The sequence below is a fragment of the Ptychodera flava genome, chromosome 12 (genome assembly GCF_041260155.1).
Source record: "Ptychodera flava strain L36383 chromosome 12, AS_Pfla_20210202, whole genome shotgun sequence".
In the NCBI taxonomy this organism is placed as follows: Eukaryota; Metazoa; Hemichordata; class Enteropneusta; family Ptychoderidae; genus Ptychodera; species Ptychodera flava.
The window spans coordinates 15155219-15173255 of record NC_091939.1 but is presented as its reverse complement, the minus strand read 5'-3'; the positions used below and the strand labels follow the sequence as shown (position 1 = coordinate 15173255).

Here is an 18037-nt window from a genome sequence, read left to right as displayed (position 1 = left end):
CTTGCGGGAAATTACAGTGCTCGATGCAAAAAGAAGATAGTTTAAATAATGATACAAATTACTTCAGGTACAAAGTAGTAATGCCTGTTACTTAAGCTTCAAGCATCCTGCAATCCTCAGACTGACAGAGCTAAATTTTCCTTACGTCTTCACTCTCATTTCTTTTTGGACGATGTCAATTGAGAACGTTTAACAGCGCAGATTTACCAGCATTGATTATTGAAGTCGCATTTTTTTTTCTGGTAGGCAAAGATTCAATCGTTTGCCTGTGTTCTACCGTTGGCGTGACTTGATGCTCTGGCTATAACCGACAGATAAAAATTCGATAAACCAGTGCTATTCTCGTAGTTTTTGCTGCGGTAGGACTGCACGAAGGATTGAAGGTGTTATTCGCGAGACCCATATAAAACTTCCCTATCTTGATTCCTGTTGAGACTTTGGTCTTGTAAATGGCACCCCTAGCTTGGCAATCACCTTTCAACAGGCATGTAGACTTATCACGGCAATTACATTCAGCTGTTCTTACAAAACGTGTATTTATTCGTATATTCTTTTGAATCACATGTGTGTATATTTACTTTAATCGGGTTTATTATGATAACGTACATGTCAGGCGAGTTTTCTTCTTGACACACTGCCCTCAAGACCAGGGGATTCTTTTTCTGTTTTGGTTCATATTGAATATTAATAATGATAACTTTATGGCTTTTTAAGGCCGACTAATATTCAAATGACTAGGGAAACGGACTTGACAAGCTTTCGCTATTTTCCCGTCTCCCATTACCCTTGAAACCAAAAACAAGTCTTACTGTATTTATGATATGTTAAATTTATCAAAATAGGGTAGTAAAGTGTTGATTGATTAATTGACATAACCAATATCATCTGTAAAACAGCATAGCACAAACAACAAACGTATCACACAATATACACAACATACGTAACAAAGTCAAATTCATGTAAGATAGATGTATGGAATACGGTCTATAAGCGAACTTCTGATCACTGAGCCGACAAGACAAAGAACAGCGGAGCAAGGAAAAAGACAATAAAAGGTACTAATTGTGAAAAAAAGTAATCTCAACAGCGTACTCGAAGTTTCCTTCGCTATACACGACGAAAGCATAAAGTTATTTAATGCACACGTCGCGGAAAATAGTACTTCTTTGAAAAAATGCAGTGATTGTATGTTGCGTTAAAATGTTGCAAGTCTGACAGCGTCGGTTTCAACTTTTAATATCTGTGAGTTGAATGTTCACATTTTCGGATGACGCAAGCTCGCCCTCTACGGCGTGGTTGTGTTTTCCATCTAAAGCTATACTGCTCACGTCCGTAGTACCATTCAGATCCGATCGAGACTCATCAACTTGGGGTTTTAGAGTCATGCGGAGTCTCTGAATATAATATTAAAAGAGAGATAAACGTTACAAACAGGTTAGTCTTAAGTTCAGAGCAAAGTATGAATCAAGCGTTGATCCCCTGGACTGGGTCCCAGAAGGGAGAGCTAATTGCTATTGAGTGATTGCCTACGCCGTAAAACCAATAATACATTGTAAAATTCGAGAATTCTGGCAAGTACGCCTCTAACTGTCGCTCCCGTGTCCAGATTACACCGACCCTTCTCCCCCAAATGTCCCCAAGCATATTGTTATGATATTTGTACCTGTATAAAGCTTCCGTTGGCTGTGATAAGTGCGTGCAGCATGCCGACAGGAATCCAAACAATGGATAGTGACGCCACAATCCAACCCAGAACTTCTGCCCAATCAGGATACTCGTAAACTCCATACGTCACGACCTCGTACGAGGCACAGTTTGAAAGAAAGATTATCTGCGAAAGAAAAATTGAAAATAGATTTTTCAAAAATTTGTGAACTTGTCAAAAAAAGCTTTTCGGGTAACCATAATGACTGATTGTCTTCTGCCGGGTGAACAGAAACTGCGATTTCTGGTCCGCATCAAGTGTACCTGTGTTTAATAGTGTAGGGAACACGCAGAATTTGAAATAGCAGGACAAGTCAAATTCATCGTTTTTCCCTCGCATATATAAAGTAGGGAACAATGATCTAAGCTTCTCCACTTCATGTTTTCATCATATTTTGTGCGACTCCCGTGAAAATTAACTTTTTCTTATACTTTACACCACAGACAAATGTAGAAACAGACTAGCAACGGGTATTGTTCAAGGCATACAGCGGTTACGTAACCCATCCATGTTCGCCTCGCCTCAGGTAGCTCTTGCCTCTCTTTTCCAAATAGTGCTGACCATGCATCCTTCGGTAATTTTCGAATTTTCGCCAATTGTTAAGCGAAAGTATGTTCGGCAAAGTTTATGTTGTTGTTGTCGTATGGTGCTGATCGGAATTGGCATGCTGGCGAAAACGGGAGTGTTTTGAGCTTCAGGAAAGTGAGTTTTACCGTTTTAAAAATTCCTCTAATATTTTTATGAATATATAATGAGTGAGTTTGAACCAAATTTGGAAGTCTTTTATCGATACTGTCTGGTTTTACTCAATGGTTTACGGTCAGTCACGCCGTCTTTTACATGTTTGTCAAGGAAGGACATGTTTATGAAACTGCTGGCGTGTTATGTTTTGATTGGCGTGAAGCAGTGTTTCTGCCCTGCTCACAAAGTAACTATGGTTGCTACGCGACTGGCAGCTTGATGCCATCTCGTCGTATTTTTCGCATAATCTCGTGCAATTATCAACCACAAACAAAGTCTCCAAACAGTTTAACACCTTTGAAGCTCATTTTAATATGAAAAGGCAATAGTCTACCAAGACGACCATGGAACAAAAGGCATGCCGCGTTGCTAGTCTGTTTCTATATTTGTCTGTGATTACACTCCCCGCTATTGTCATGACCACATCCTTACAATAGGGACATTCGTTGTTCCATGGTTTCCGAATGATACAAATGGCAGATATATGGAGAACTTTGAGCATTTTTGTATGGCTGTCTATGACTGTAAAGCCTTGCATGTCTTGAAGTACCTTACAAACACTCAGATAAAGTATAAAACCCCTACAAAACACAAAAGGCTTTCAGGTAAACTTTGCCATTGACGGCGAGTAACACGAAGCAGTATCGAAAGATTGAATGCTGTCGGTCCATTTAATTGTACTTCTTCGTCAGAAAAATCTACTTATTTGTAGAATGGTTCAACAAATCTTACTAAAAACAAATTCTGTCTTCAGAAACACTGACCGAGTTTTGAAGGCCAAATCGTTAAGATAACATGAAGTGACCAATGATTGTTACTTACAAAACACAATATGGGTGATACCACCCACCAGCAGACGATGAAATAGATGTTTGGTTTTTCGCCCATCATTTCTCTGACATTGCGTGAAAGCCGACCGACACCTTTTAACAAGATAATTAAAGATAACGGAAAAATTAGATTTATTCTTATGCTGTCATGAGGTAACATTGCGGGTTAACTGTAGTAATTAATGTAATTAGGATATAAAAAGCAAGAATTAACTCATCGCCATATTGGTGTCTTTACATCATGTGACCTGTAATCATCGTTTTCGATGGATTCGTATCCGTTCTTTACCTCCTCGCGACTTCTATCTCACAATTCAATACTATAGCTCTGTTCTCTCAGCTTATTCATAGTGAATAGGCTTTACTGTAACAAAAACATTTTGACGACCAACAAAGTACAGTCGTTCTCGCCTTATGATATTCTTTAGCTGTTTATATTCTGATCTGCTCTGAATTTGAGTCTTCTTATACACAAACCTCTCACTATTACCATACATGCAGACAATTTGAAAAGAGAAACGAATCGGAACACTTACCGTAGATGTAGGAAATGGCGATAACTTCAAACAGCGCTACTATGATCACAGATACTATTGCGGTATACCAATCCAATAACTGGAACCAGTATATACCACCCTGGGGGGGAGAGAGAGAGAGAGAGAGAGAGAGAGAGAGAGAGAGAGAGAGAGAGAGAGAGAGAGAGAGAGAGAGAGAGAGAGAGAGAGAGAGAGAGAGAGAGAGAGAGAGAGAGAGAGAGAGACTGTTCTTTTACAAGAGCGATTCTGAGAAATGTCTGTTTGCGCTAAAATAATGCCATTGCCTACAGAATTGACGACCATTATGTGGTTCCAAAGGAAAATGCAGATGTATGGCAAACTTCGTACTTGAGCCTTGGGCACACGTCATGCTTGTATGTTTTGAAGTGAGTTTTATATTGATAAAAATACCAATTGTATGAATTTTAATATAACATGCCGACACACTCTTTCTTACTTCAAATATGGTTGGTAGACCGATGGCAAAAGCGACAAGAACGACACAGAGCACCAGCAGCTCCTTTCGACGTAAATACTTCTTCACCAACTGTGGAAATTCGTCCATCAACGTCGTCACAACAACTTCCGTCATCGCGAACTGAAAGAGAGATATATTATAGGTATATAGCGGTATCTGAGAACAGCACGCTGAAGGATTTTAAACTGTGGGGGGAATTGCTGATGACGTTTCAGAGCCAGCAAAATCCAAATTGAGAGGAGGTTCGATTCAGTCAAAGAAAGTGAAAATGCTGACCTGACTGTCGATGGCAAGACAGCAAACCATGAAGAAGAACATAAAAGACCAAATATTACTGCCGGGCATCTCGGGAAATGCAGTCGGGACTGCCACAAACACTAAGCCAGGACCTGAAAAAAATATGGAGTGCTGACGTCAGATGATTCCTTTAGAAATGGGATGACAGTAATTTGAATGATAGCTGTAAGCTGTTGTGTCCTAATTTTGTGTACGATATTTCAGTCCAATTATTCAGTCCAATTATTGTTCGGTGCACCATAGTCCCCATCACGTGATTGAGCGACTGTTGCGTGTTTGCACGAAACTGCCCATTCAGACTGTTGTATAAAATGTATAACACCAGTGGCATGGTAGCTTGGTAAATTTAAACTCATGAAATTTGCTCAATTCTGTCCACATCTTCGGATGGAAAAAGGTGGCTATAGCCTTAAAAAGCTTACTAGATTCCAACGTAACATATTGGCAGAAGCCCCTCAAGGTCAATTCACCGGACTAATTTTAGTTCAGCACTTTTTTCGAATTCAAGTTGACATTGACAAAATATTCAAAGGTGATAAAATCTAGAATCAGTGTTCTACAACTTGTTTGGTCGGGTTGAACTTGACCAGGGTACTTAGCACTGATCTTGATTCGTACACTTCGCGATATTGCCAGCTTGAAATGCGCCAACGATCTGTATTAATTTTGCGCATTCAATGTTGACTTGCTCTGATATTACATTCTTCGCTATTTAAAAAGTACATCCTTCCCGTACCTTTGTTCTTTTAATCAATTTACAACATCATTTGACTGCGTGCATTCTCTGAGTGTGCGCTCTTCCTGATATTAGGACTTACCATCAGTAACGACGTCATCGACCGTTGTGTCTGGACCCGCTATGAACGCCATGTAGCCAAGAATAGCAAATATTGTGCTGGCCGCGAGTAAACTTGTCGCGGCGTTGATCAGTGAAACGGTGAGTGTGTCTCTGAAATGTAAAGATGTTTGGCTTAGCAATTTACTCCCTGATATCTCTCGCTCTCTCTCTCTCTCTCTCTCTCTCTCTCTCTCTCTCTCTCTCTCTCTCTCTCTCTCTCTCTCTCTCTCTCTCTCCCCTGGATTTGACATGAGTTGCGATCTGTGCTGTTTTTTTCTCAAACTATTTACTTACACAAGGATGTTGTTGTTGAATTTATTGTAACTGGACATCGCTATGAGCGAACCGAAGCCGATGCCAATCGAGTTGAAGTTCTGCGCAGCCGCAGCAGTCCACACCTATCAGGGTTAATTGATAGATTGCCAAACGAAAGAAAAAAAACAACATTATTCTAATTATGAATTAATCCGGCTAAATCTTAACCCTGATCAGGAAATGAGCTGTCAACGTACCACCAACTTGTCCATTGACAGTCTTACCTCAAAATGTGTAACTTGCCAGCGGTACCATACCCCCGCCAGAGCTAAACCGGGGGTAAATCGAAAAGACTTGGAAGCATAAAGACAACAAGCGTTATAATATTTGAGCAATAAACCACACCCAGCGACGGTATACCACGAGATTTTGACCAGTTCGCGACATATATGCACGAGCGATAGCAAGTGCATATATAAAGTGAACCGGTAGAAACCAAGTGGTATACCGTCGCTGGGTGTGGTTTATCGCAATTATATCATAATAGTATATTGAAATTCTGCCGTATATAGAAGCTCAAAAAAAAAAGAATATTTGCTCTTGCCGAGAGATCGCGCGTGTGCCAACCGTGCTACATCGCGAATATAGCACGGTTATTTTCACGTCTCGTCCAATCAGATCGTTTTATTTACGCCATCAATACACTGGTATGATAAAATTAATAATATTTGACGATTATTCTATTGTGCCGGTAGGGATAGCTATGGCATTTACCTCTTACAGTTGTTACTCAAAATGTTTTACTTTTGAGCAAATATCTTAATGGACAAAATTCTACGTCCTTGCAGTTATATAATTATAATATACATGTAAGTAGATTTCTACTGGTTTTGTATTCTGTCATTCGAATAAACACCTCTTTAGTTGAGAGGGTGTCACTTCCAAAGAGCGATTTCCTTCGGAAAACTTTTGGAAATATTACGTACTGAGGGAAAAGTGCCACAGTGACAGCATTATTTCAACTAGACAGGGGTGTGGGGGATGAACATGAACAGGTGAAAACCCCCTAATTTTCTGGTAAAGGGGGAAATCCCGACTATTGAGCCATCATGGACGAAACACTGAGACAGCACTCGAAAAACATCCAATACCAGCGGGGAAACATATAAGTTTTTTCTCACCGCAGGATCCAGCAGCAACTCCCAGTCCGGGACAAAGAAGAATTTGATTCCATCTCCGGCACCGGGCAAAGTACAGGCGTAGATAAGCAACGAAATCAACACGAAATAAGGGAAAGTAGCTGTGAAATAGACTATCTGCAAGATGACAATAGCTTGGACGTTACTCGATTTTAAGAGGAATGTGTAATCCTAATTGAGGAACGTCATAAAATTATAATGTATCTCTATGTACGTATGTACGTGCGTATGTATGTATGTATGTATGTATGTATGTATGTATGTATGTATGTATGTATGTATGTATGTATGTGTGTGTATGTATGTATGTATGTATGTATGTATGTATGTATGTATGTATGTATGTATGTATGTATGTATGTATGTATGTGTGTGTATGTATCTATCTATGTATCTATCTATGTATCTATGTACCGATTATAAAATACATGATATCGTACATCGTATATCATATTACTAGTAAGTCGTACGCGTATCGCTATCTCGCCTTCTCTCAACTCGTTCTGTCTCTCAATCAGTCACTGTCTCCATGTGTCACTCTCAGTAGGTCTGCCTGTGTCTGCCTATCTCGGTCGTTCGTCTCATTTCTGAAAAGCATTCTAAGCCGAGGGAAGCATCTCTGCCACTCTCTGTCCCTGTCTGTCTGTTTGTGTCTCCCTGTCTGTCTGTCTGTCTGTCTCTGTCTCTCAGTCTGTCTGTCCCTGTCTGTATGTATGTCTGTCTGTCTGTCTGTCCGTCTGTCTGTCTGTCTGTCTGTCTGTCTGTCTGTCTGTCTCTCACTGCCAATAGACTTACTTTGCCCATTAATTTTACACCTTTCCAGATTGACAGATAGACGACAACCCAGGCAACGATCAGTAACAGTAACAATTCCCATACCAGCGTCCCGAAATTCTCAATCCCGTCAGTCATCTGTAACACTCTGTAACTAAAGTCAGACATAGATCAAAGCTCATTTTAGATCGTTAACTTTTGACGACGCATGCAGGTATTTTCAAATACTAGGGACATGAAAGGAATGACAATCTGAGAAAATTACGACGACAATGCACAAAATCGTTATGCATGAATTGACTTTCCTCAAGCAGTAGAGTACTAATAAAAAATGTATATGGTTCTTTGAATGTTGTATATTTCTGGAAACTGTCTAAACCTACCAAGTACGTGACGCTGTATTGAGAAATGTTGGCAAGAGTCAGAGTAATCTCGCAAGGATTTCTATCTTTACTCTCTTTTTGCGTTAAAAATTGCAGAATCTGTTTTTGCAGTGTTATGATCATGTCACTTTGTATTCGGTAGTAATCGGTAGACAACTTGTCTTTCTCCCTTTGAAAGACGTCTATACTGGCATGTTCTACAAATTTGTGCCGCAAAGAAATATAAAGAGCTGTGATCGACGTCACCGCTTTTACACTTTTGCTTTTCCAGTCTTGCTAACTTTCCTGAAAGAAACTTCAGCCTATGCTCTTATAATCGAGAAAAGTGTCCGGAGTCACTGTGCAAATTCTAGCACAAGAGAAGAGAATAAAATTACATAGAATTTACCTATATTTGAAATGCAAAAACATGGCAGCTGTTTGCCTCAGAATGGAGGTACGTAATGGAGATTTTGATCATCACGGAGGAAAAGGTGGTGAAAACGTTATTTACTCCACAGATTTCACAAAAAATAAAACAAGAAGCGGATCAAGGAAGTACTGTAAAAATGTCCAAGAACTGTCCCCGGGGCGCACTATATGCCAAGCATAAAATGTGACATCAAAACTGATGAGAGCTGTATCAAAACAGGACCGGTATACTACACTTGAAGTTACGATTTTATGTCAAAGTGTAAGCCGGGAACACAAGTTTTTTAACATATTTTTACCCGTAGACTAAACTTTTATCGACAACTTATAGAGCTAGTGCCCATGTAGAGAAACTGACAATACTTTCGATTTGGGGGCAGTGATACACCTTTGCTAATGACGGAAACATTCTATCAGAGTGATCAAGCGTCCTTGGCAGCCATTTTAGAACACCGCCCATTTGCAAGCATGTGTTCGGATTAGGTTTTGCTTTGAATTTAAATCGAATGTTTATGAGCATCAGAATGGGATGTTGAGAAATGGTTTGGAATCTTACTGCGATTGTTAAACAGAGAGCTTGGATGATGGTTGCTAAAATTGGCGGTATTCTTAAAGTTAGTTATGTCGTTTAGGTTATGTACCTATCAAAATGAAGTCTGAAGTATAAGCTTAGCGATAATTGCTGCAATTTTGAAAGATTTTTTGGGAATATTAGCTAGCTTCCCTATAGCCGCTGATTACACTAGCCTTAATTTATCTTGCTGTCAATTGACCAAAAACTAAATGACAAGAAGACATATCTACTTGTAGAATTCTTCCGTTGGAGAAACACTGTTGTTCGGCCTGGTGTCGTTTTCGCCTAGCCCTTCAAGGTCCTCGTACGAAAAGCAGTTATCCGTGTTCCACCAATTTCCACACGTACCGTAGGGTAGCGGACTGATGAACGATGAGCAGAGATAGAACAAAGCCCACGCCATGATGACGTTGTAGTACGTACACAGCAAGAAGGATAACATCACTGCGGCAACTCCAGTACCTAAACAGCGACAAACAAGTTTTTCATTCCTGCGAGATTCTCAAAAAAGTCTCACCTTCTCCTGTGACTTGGGCCCTGAGTATGGTTTAGGCTAAGTGGAGTGACCGGAGGATATGAAATGGAGGTAAAATGGTTATTTCATCAGTGGCACATTTTCAAAACCTACTAATCTTAGGTCGGTAACATATTTTGGTATTTTCATTACTTTTATTCTATGTAAACTAGTTTTATTATCCTCCCTAAAGGTGATTGCATACAAAGTATCAGACATGCAAATAGAAAGCATTTTACACAATGTGTTATTATCTTGACAAATAAACTGTTCGGACTAAAATCCAGACGCCAACAATATCATCGTTCATCACGAACGCAAAGTTTGTGCAGACGAGTTAAGTCCTGGGCACTTCGACATGATTTTGGGAGTGGAAAAAAGAAAGTGAATTTGCAAACAGAAGAGAAAGAATGGAATATGCATCAAAAGTTACAGCTACTGGAGCTATGAGTTAAAATAAATGCAAGTGCGCGCTAGATAACCTGAATCCGATGATTTAATTAGAATGGTTTGGCATATCACTTCATCTACAAATGTGTTGGAAATAAATGAAGAATCAGATATAAGCAACATATTTAAGAAAATAAAATCTAAAATAGCATCTATCCATTGAATCGCGTTGTGATTATTTTCCTTACCTTTTAACAGTGGTGCAGCCTTCTTGAACGACCCCACAGGGCCCAGACGGATGTACTGCCCCAGAGCTAACTCCATGTACAGCAAAGGTATGCCCACAAAAATCAACATTATGAAATATGGAATAAGGAAGGCACCTGCAAAAAAGAACATTTCTACAATAAGCAAAGGGTTTTTATAAATCATCATGATAGCATGTGTGTAGTCGATCGACGCATTGTCGTTAAATAACTTGTGTTACATCCCCGGCAGTAGACAACCAATGCCAAAACCGTGGAGTTAGTATCATTTCGTTAGCTTGTGAGTAGTCCACGATAGAGGCGTGGCCGTGAAACAATTTCTTCACGATTGTTAGAGTATTGTAAACATATCACTGACAACAAAAATGATTCAACCAGCGGTACAGATAGCTTCTTCTTCTTCTTTCTCAAATAAATACACAACACAACAAGAAAAAAATCAAAGTTAACACACGTTTGACAGTCAAAATAAAAGCTAGTCCAACCGTTTGTTTCTCGCAGAGTCACTATTTATGTTATGTCCAATTCTTATTCTACAGATCAACTCTTACTTCAAAAAAGCAAAATATTTTACGCAATGTTTTAAAGATATCAGTGTTCCTTCTTTGGCAACCAGCCATGTTTTGTACATTATATCCGTATCAATATCAAGAACGTGGTTGATACAATTGCTTACATATTTGTTTTCTGTCCAGTAAGAAATGGAAACTCAATTCAATTTTGACCTTTTTCTTTTCATGAGTCAGGTCAGTTACTTTCATCCAAAATGTTCGAGTCTGGCATAGTTCCAGAACATGAGCTTCTGTGTTTCAACACTGCCACAAAGCCCACATACATTACTATCAACCTTTTTTACTCTTATACATTTTAAACTGTTTTGCAGAATGTTGGGAATGTTGGAAAGAAAGTTTAACGTATACATATAATGTGGAAAGTCGGCGTTCACATGTTCACCTGATCGTTCTGGCAACTCAAATATTTTGCCAATCAACGCTCTAATTACATTTAGTATTCAACATTTTTGTTACCCTAGGTTTTACAAAATTACTGTCCATCAAACTTTTAGTCATTTGTAACTGTTAACAGTTAGTAGACGGCTTTGGTTGTTTGCATTTAACGGTCATGTCACTGACTATAACTACATTTACATGACGAAATCGACATCTTTCCCATGTGACTGTGATTTATTTCGCTTTGATTCACTTGACACTGCTTGATTAAAGGTATACAGTCACCTGTAATCTAAATATGCCCATATATAGTAAAAGGGGCGTTCCTTGGTATTCAAAATGCCCATGTGAGGGCGCTTTTTTAAAAAAGCGACCGCCCGTTTAAAATCTGTGATTGGTTAGATTTTCTCTTTCCATGGTAACTGTGGCAAAATTGGAACAGGTGACAGTATACCTTTAATCAGCATTTTGCTTATTTTCCCTGAGTCATGGTGAGTCATCAGCTTTCTTGAGTCATGGTGAGTCATCAGCCTTCTAACCCGCACTGATACGACACTTCCGCCACGAAAATGACTTGCAAATAATTGGAGGACACAATCACCGGTACAAACCACAAAGTTACAGAGATATTATATCTTTAAACTCAAACATGATGAAGACAAAGTTCTGATAGCCGACGAGTTATTCATTGTTTTCCGTTACAAGCCGGCAGCCGGCGAAATTGGACGGCTTTAACAGCATTTTCGCCGGCTGGGATTAGGAGAAAAATTGTAAACTACGGCACTGCTTCGCAAACTATAACAAGACATCAAGTTGTAAACGTAGGCGGTAGATGTTAGTGCTAGACAAACATTGTAAACCCTTATGAAGTTGTCGACAACGTCTTGGGCGTACTCCTTCGGCGCTATCATAAACAGTATATCATTCATTGCTCAGAGTATGCCAATCTTTTGTGGACGACATGAATAGGTTTATTAAGAGCTGAGAACACTGTCGTCCTGTGGAAGATGACACCTGTTCTCAGAACTTTTGTTGAAGGGTGAGAAAATATTAGCGACATGTTGCACTTTGAATGACTTATATTCAGCAGAATCGAAGCGATGCGTTCATCACTACACAGTACTGAAATCAGAGTAAGGTAGCAAATATGGGACCCTTTACAATGGGCGGTAAGTGGTTAATCCGAGCGGTTTTCATGCTAGAATTTTAACTATCAGCCACGGTGTCCCGGTGTGACAAACATCTGTCAAAGACTTTGAACAGGGGGGCGAAATTTATGAGTCGTACGGATGAAAGATGTTTAACACGAATAAAGTCGGTCTTAGCTCCATAAACAGCTGAATTATCTTGTAACAAGCAAATTGTTATATAAGCACCAAATTTTAATGTTTGGTCTTGTGATAAAAGCAGAGTCAAACGCAAATTAATGAGAACAATATGGCGATATTAATTTAATATTTGAAAACATGGATGAATCTGGTAAACTGTTCTTCAGATTACTCATTCTTTTGAAGAATATGATACCATTCTAAATATTTTGTTTTAATTACATCAAGAAATTGCCATAAGTATTAGTAAAATATAAAACTGGCAAAAATTACTACAATATATTAAAGTTACGCAAAATCACCACAGACGTAGCAATATTTGGAGTAATTAAATTAACTTTGGACGTGGTTGGTTTTGCTACCTTTCAATCATAGTTACGCTTGATAATGCAAAATTAAACTCCAATTGCTCAAAATTGACTATGAATTGTACTTATGAAATTCTTCCCTTTGCCAGGACTGAAAATCAAGTTTATTTCAGGTTGGCATAACGTCAAGTTAACTGCTTTGTCTTAAGATTAAAAGTAAAAAAGATTCTATTCAAGTTTTCAATCTGACATGCGAAACCAGGATAGGTCCATTTTGACTGTCCAGATGTTTCAGCCATATTTGCATATGGAAGCACGTTTTGTCGTCAAATTACATCATCATTCAATCATATATGCAGCACTGTTCCAGGTATCGCCAATGTAACTAATCTTTGTCATGTAGTCAAGCAGCTTCAAAGATTGGTGAAGTATATAGACCGCGGTGTAGTTTTAACTCCGAATACAACGTACTCAAAGCTATCAGGTGATGATTTTAAGTTAAAAAAGTAAAATATGTGCAAAGTGAACATTTAAAGAACTTCTATCGACACTTTGCATTATATTTAAAATGAACCCCACATCCATATTAAAGTCAAACATTAACCAATCGTTGTGTAGCGATATTGTAGCGATATCTGCGACTTCTATGGCTCCTATTGTTAGCATAAAAAAACGTGTACACTGAAATCTTACACCATTATAAATGGTACCGTTTGTCATTTTTTACCTTCCTGACCTTTGGCGTTACTTTGTGTTTGAAGTAAGAATCTATATATGGTGTGTAAACATGCGGGCGACCCAGCGTGACCACCCTAGGTCCGTTGTCCAGGTGTCCAGGTGTAGTAACCATCTTTTTTCGCTATGTATCAAAACGATTTAACCCCCCCCCCCCCAACACACACACAAATAACAAGTCCCCATGCACCCACCCGTCCAGAAATCGTAACCCGTCGATCATACTACCGTGAATTGAAGTTCAAGGCGATTCCCTCCACGAGACATCCCAATGCTTATCCAATTTTTCAGAATTATGAAAATTCTAACCATTATTACACAATTTGACAGTAAAACAATCAGTAGAAGAAAGGAAAGACACTAAAACTGCATTGTTTCTGAAAGGTTATCCACAGAGGTCGTTTTATCTCATGTACAGTAATCACGCCTAGTCCACATGCAATTTGACCAATAATTCAAAAGTATAGCAACCTGTCTGAACATTTACTTAAGCTCTTCCAAACCAAGGCAGCGTTGACCTAAGTAAACCCAGAGTTGGCTAACTACCTTTGGGTCATCTTATCTCAAATACCATAAAGACATGCCGGATATAACGCCAGTATAATTTTTTTAGAAGTTTCTGAACCTGTCATAAAAAAATAACAGGCAAAATCACAGCAGATAATAGAAAAGTCCATATTTATACCTTGGAAGCTAGTACAAGGCAACTTTTAAATTGTGGTTTCAGAGATTTTAAATGCATATAACTCAATTATCATGAAACGATAAATTTAAACTGATCTTGTCTTAATTGTACTTTACGGGTTAGTAGCTGTAATTGATGACAATACAACTTATTTGTTACTTTTCTTCTGTATTGTCAACCACACTGTCTTGTACTCTCCGAACCTTTTTATCACAATTTTGCTCTGTGAGGGTCTACCATGATAGAGAAAGAGTCGGAGGAATGTTTCAATGCGTATACTGTTAAGATTGTTGAAATAGCCTGCATTTGTATAGGCAAAATGTGAATTTTCAGTCCAGACCAAAATTCATGCATTGGCAATATTACACAACACTTTATACAGATGTGTTTAAAAACTGATGTCAGAGCATTTCTGTCGTTAATATGCAGAATAAAAATCCTGAACATTGTCAGAAGATACAGCTATTGACCCTTGAATATTAAGCTATTATTCCAACAAATGAGAAAAAAACTTCCAGTGAGCAAGCGTGGGTTCATTAGCATTTGCAATGATGGCTAATTACCCATGCATTGCATGACGTTTTTGATTCACTGCTGTTCTTTCTTTTATTCTGGTAATAGAGATTGACATCAATCTATGTACAACAGATCTGGACACCTGGTTATGCACAGAAAGAAAGAAAAACAGTCACATCTCATTTAAAGGGACAAAGTCGGCCATTTTTTCATGGATTTTGTTTGATACGAGACACTATTTTATATTGTTTGAAAGATGCTCATGAATGGGTGACCATGTATATATTCGACCCCGCTTTTAGACACGATAAAATGAAACCATCGCGAAAATGAATTAATGGTAATGACCATTTATTCTTTCTTGCGATGGTTTTATTTAATTTGTCTAAAACCGGGGTCGAATATATGCATGGTCATCCATTCTTATCTTTCAGCATGTCAAACAAAATAGTGTCTCGTATCAAACAAAATTCATGAAAAAATGGCCGACTTTGTCCCTTTAAGATGAGATATTCACAGTTTAAGGTTCCAAGACAAGAAATTGACCTTATGAAGCTAACAATTCTCTAATTCTCCACGTTAAAATTCCTATACTGTGACTAACATGTCAACAATGTCAGTAAAACAGAATGTTATATATATATATATATATATATATATATATATATATATATATATATATATATATATATATATATATATATATACATATAATAAATATATGTATATATATATACATATAATATAATATAATATATATATATATATATATATATAATATATATATATATATATATATATATATATATATATATATATATATATATATATATATATATATATAATCCTTTTTCGTTTCCTTGGCTCGGTAGGGGGCACCCTGTTTTCGAAAGTTAGAATGGAGAGGGGCTCAGCCCTCTTTGTTTCTCCATGATGGGAGGGTCAGTCACTTGTTGATGTTCCGACAAAATAATCCACCCCAAGCCGAAGAACATGGCCAGTCGCTTATTATCAGACGACAATCTTAATATGCTAGAGCAGCATGCATCCATACATTAGAAGCAGTCATACTGGATATTCATCGCAAAAAGCTGATGAGCCACCGTCAACGTGAAATCTAGGTCCCCTTCTCACAAACTCAAATACTTTTACCACAGTCCCATGTAATCTATTCCGCTCTCGGACTATACGCCCCATAGACGTGTATACACATACCTGAGAAGGCATATGTACACACGTCTGTGGGGCGTATAGTACGAGAGTGGAATAGATCACAAGTGTATGTACACACCGCGGCCGTCACGTCTACGGAGCGCATAGACGCAGAGCGGAATAGACCACAGGTGACTGTGCTTTTACACGTGTAGAAGGAGTTAAGGTTTCAGATGACGAGAAACTTCAGAGAATATGTCGTATAAAGCAGGCGTGTTCTTTGAAACTATATCTTCTTCGCTTATATAAGCATTCGTATTGTTTGCATTCAGGGTCCCGGGCAAACGCTTTTATCTACAGAGGAGTTGTAGTGCGCAGCTGCAGGGCATGGCTCTTTGATAAAGCGGTTGTCCTCGATCATCAAGGATCATCATACGGTCGTAACGCCGGTAACACACAGCCCTGCCACGCAGAGCTACAAGACTGGCAACGATCGCGCTTCTTGTATTACTACGATGACGGAACATCTATTCTTTTGCAGTTTTCCCCCCGTAATTTTACTTGTATATTACTTTGATTCCCACGTTTGCTATTTTATCTATAGCTGGGGGGGGGGGGGGGGGCATTCCAACAGCATCGCCTTTCCTGTCCCATCATCAACAGTCCCTCCGCACATCAGTGTATTTGATAGACTGTTCCTTGTAGATGAAAGTTTGACAGAGGTGAAAATGCACCTAGGAAGTCGATGTTGCCTCGAACGTATTACAAACCTTAGTATAAGAATCGAGGGTCAAGAACCGACTCCATAGAGCATACAGCTATAACAAGTGCCCGGGGTCAAAGGGTAAAATATTTAACATCATGCAAACAAGCATAAATCTGATATGAAAGACAGGGGAAATGCGAAAACGAATGTAAATTTGTACAGTTTAACTTATTACCTCCGCCGCTTTTGTAGGCGAGATACGGAAATCTCCAGACGTTACCCAAGCCTACGGCGTATCCAACACACGCGAGAATAAAATCAACCTTCTTTCCCCAGGTGTCACGCTCTTCTGGCTCTTCAACCTTTGTCTCGTCTTCTACACTTGCCATTGTGCTTTCCTCCATTCCTTTGCTGTTTTCATGAGAGTCGTTGTAACCACCATTCTCGTACCCATTTGCTACGCCTGTGTCTTTATCCGAGTCGTCCATAATTATTGTGAACTTTAGGAATCCGAGTCAGGCTTGCTGACACTTGCTTCTTGTTCAAGTTGCTTTACTGATGCCAAACAATGATAAGATAGCAGATAACGTTACGTATATGCGTGTACCTTAGGGTAGAATGCGCCTCGGGGACAGATATTCGGACTTTACGATTTCTACAATTCTTTTCTGATCTACCACTTAGGTACCGTTCAGTTTTTACGGCCGGGGGGGGGGCGGCAAAATCCAGGGGGGGGTCATCATAATTTTGGAATCCGCAAAGGGGGGGGGGTCATCGCTTTTTCACTGGTAGGAAAGGGGGTCACCACATTTTCAAAAACATAATACCAACAATAAAGTTCACTTTATGCCATGGCCATGATCGACCCTCTTTACCGGCGGGCCGCCTTCGGCGGCCCACTACAATAAATATACATTATGTATTACCCATGACCCTCTTAACGGGCAGACGCCTTTGGTGGCCCACTCCAATTAGGTTTACTTCATGCGATGGCCATGATTGACCCTCTTTACTGGCGGGCCGCCTCCGGCGGCCCACTACAATAAATTGACTTTATGTAATACCCCACGGCAATCTTACCGTAAAATCCCAATTGAAGCCGCGGCTTGTATTAGAAACATTTTTGAGGGACCCCTGGGATCACGCACTGAATAATGGTAATGGCCGCGCGCCTTCAGCGGCCCTGTCCAGTAAAGTCTACTTTATGCAATAGCCATGATCGACCCTCTTTACCGGCGTGCCACCTTTGGTGGCCCACTAGAATAAAGTTGACTTTACGTAATGGCCCATGACCCTCTTAACCGGAGGGCTGCCTTTGGCGAACCACTCCGATAAAGTTTACTTTATACAATGTCCATGGACATGAGTTGTCTATGGAAATGAAGTTAAAAATTGCCTTACAGTCGTCCTAATTAACAGACGTTTCAATGGATGTGGCTGAGAAGTTTGTGCACTGGCATCTCTGC

The 18037-nt window shown here is 39.3% G+C and overlaps 1 protein-coding gene across 1 annotated transcript; it reads right to left on the bottom strand.

Moving 5' to 3' along the window:
- LOC139145120 (sodium- and chloride-dependent GABA transporter ine-like) lies at nucleotides 1–17139 on the bottom strand. Its single transcript, XM_070716078.1, has 13 exons — nucleotides 16807–17139; nucleotides 10174–10308; nucleotides 9252–9483; nucleotides 7675–7807; nucleotides 6862–6996; nucleotides 5720–5823; nucleotides 5406–5536; nucleotides 4567–4679; nucleotides 4270–4410; nucleotides 3813–3912; nucleotides 3269–3369; nucleotides 1664–1831; nucleotides 1–1394 (listed from the first exon to the last, which is right to left on the bottom strand). Exons 1-13 carry the CDS (start codon nucleotides 17057–17059, stop codon nucleotides 1227–1229), a joined length of 1914 nt encoding a protein of 637 aa, XP_070572179.1. The 5' UTR covers nucleotides 17060–17139; the 3' UTR covers nucleotides 1–1226.
- Between the last annotated feature and the right edge of the window lie 898 nt (nucleotides 17140–18037).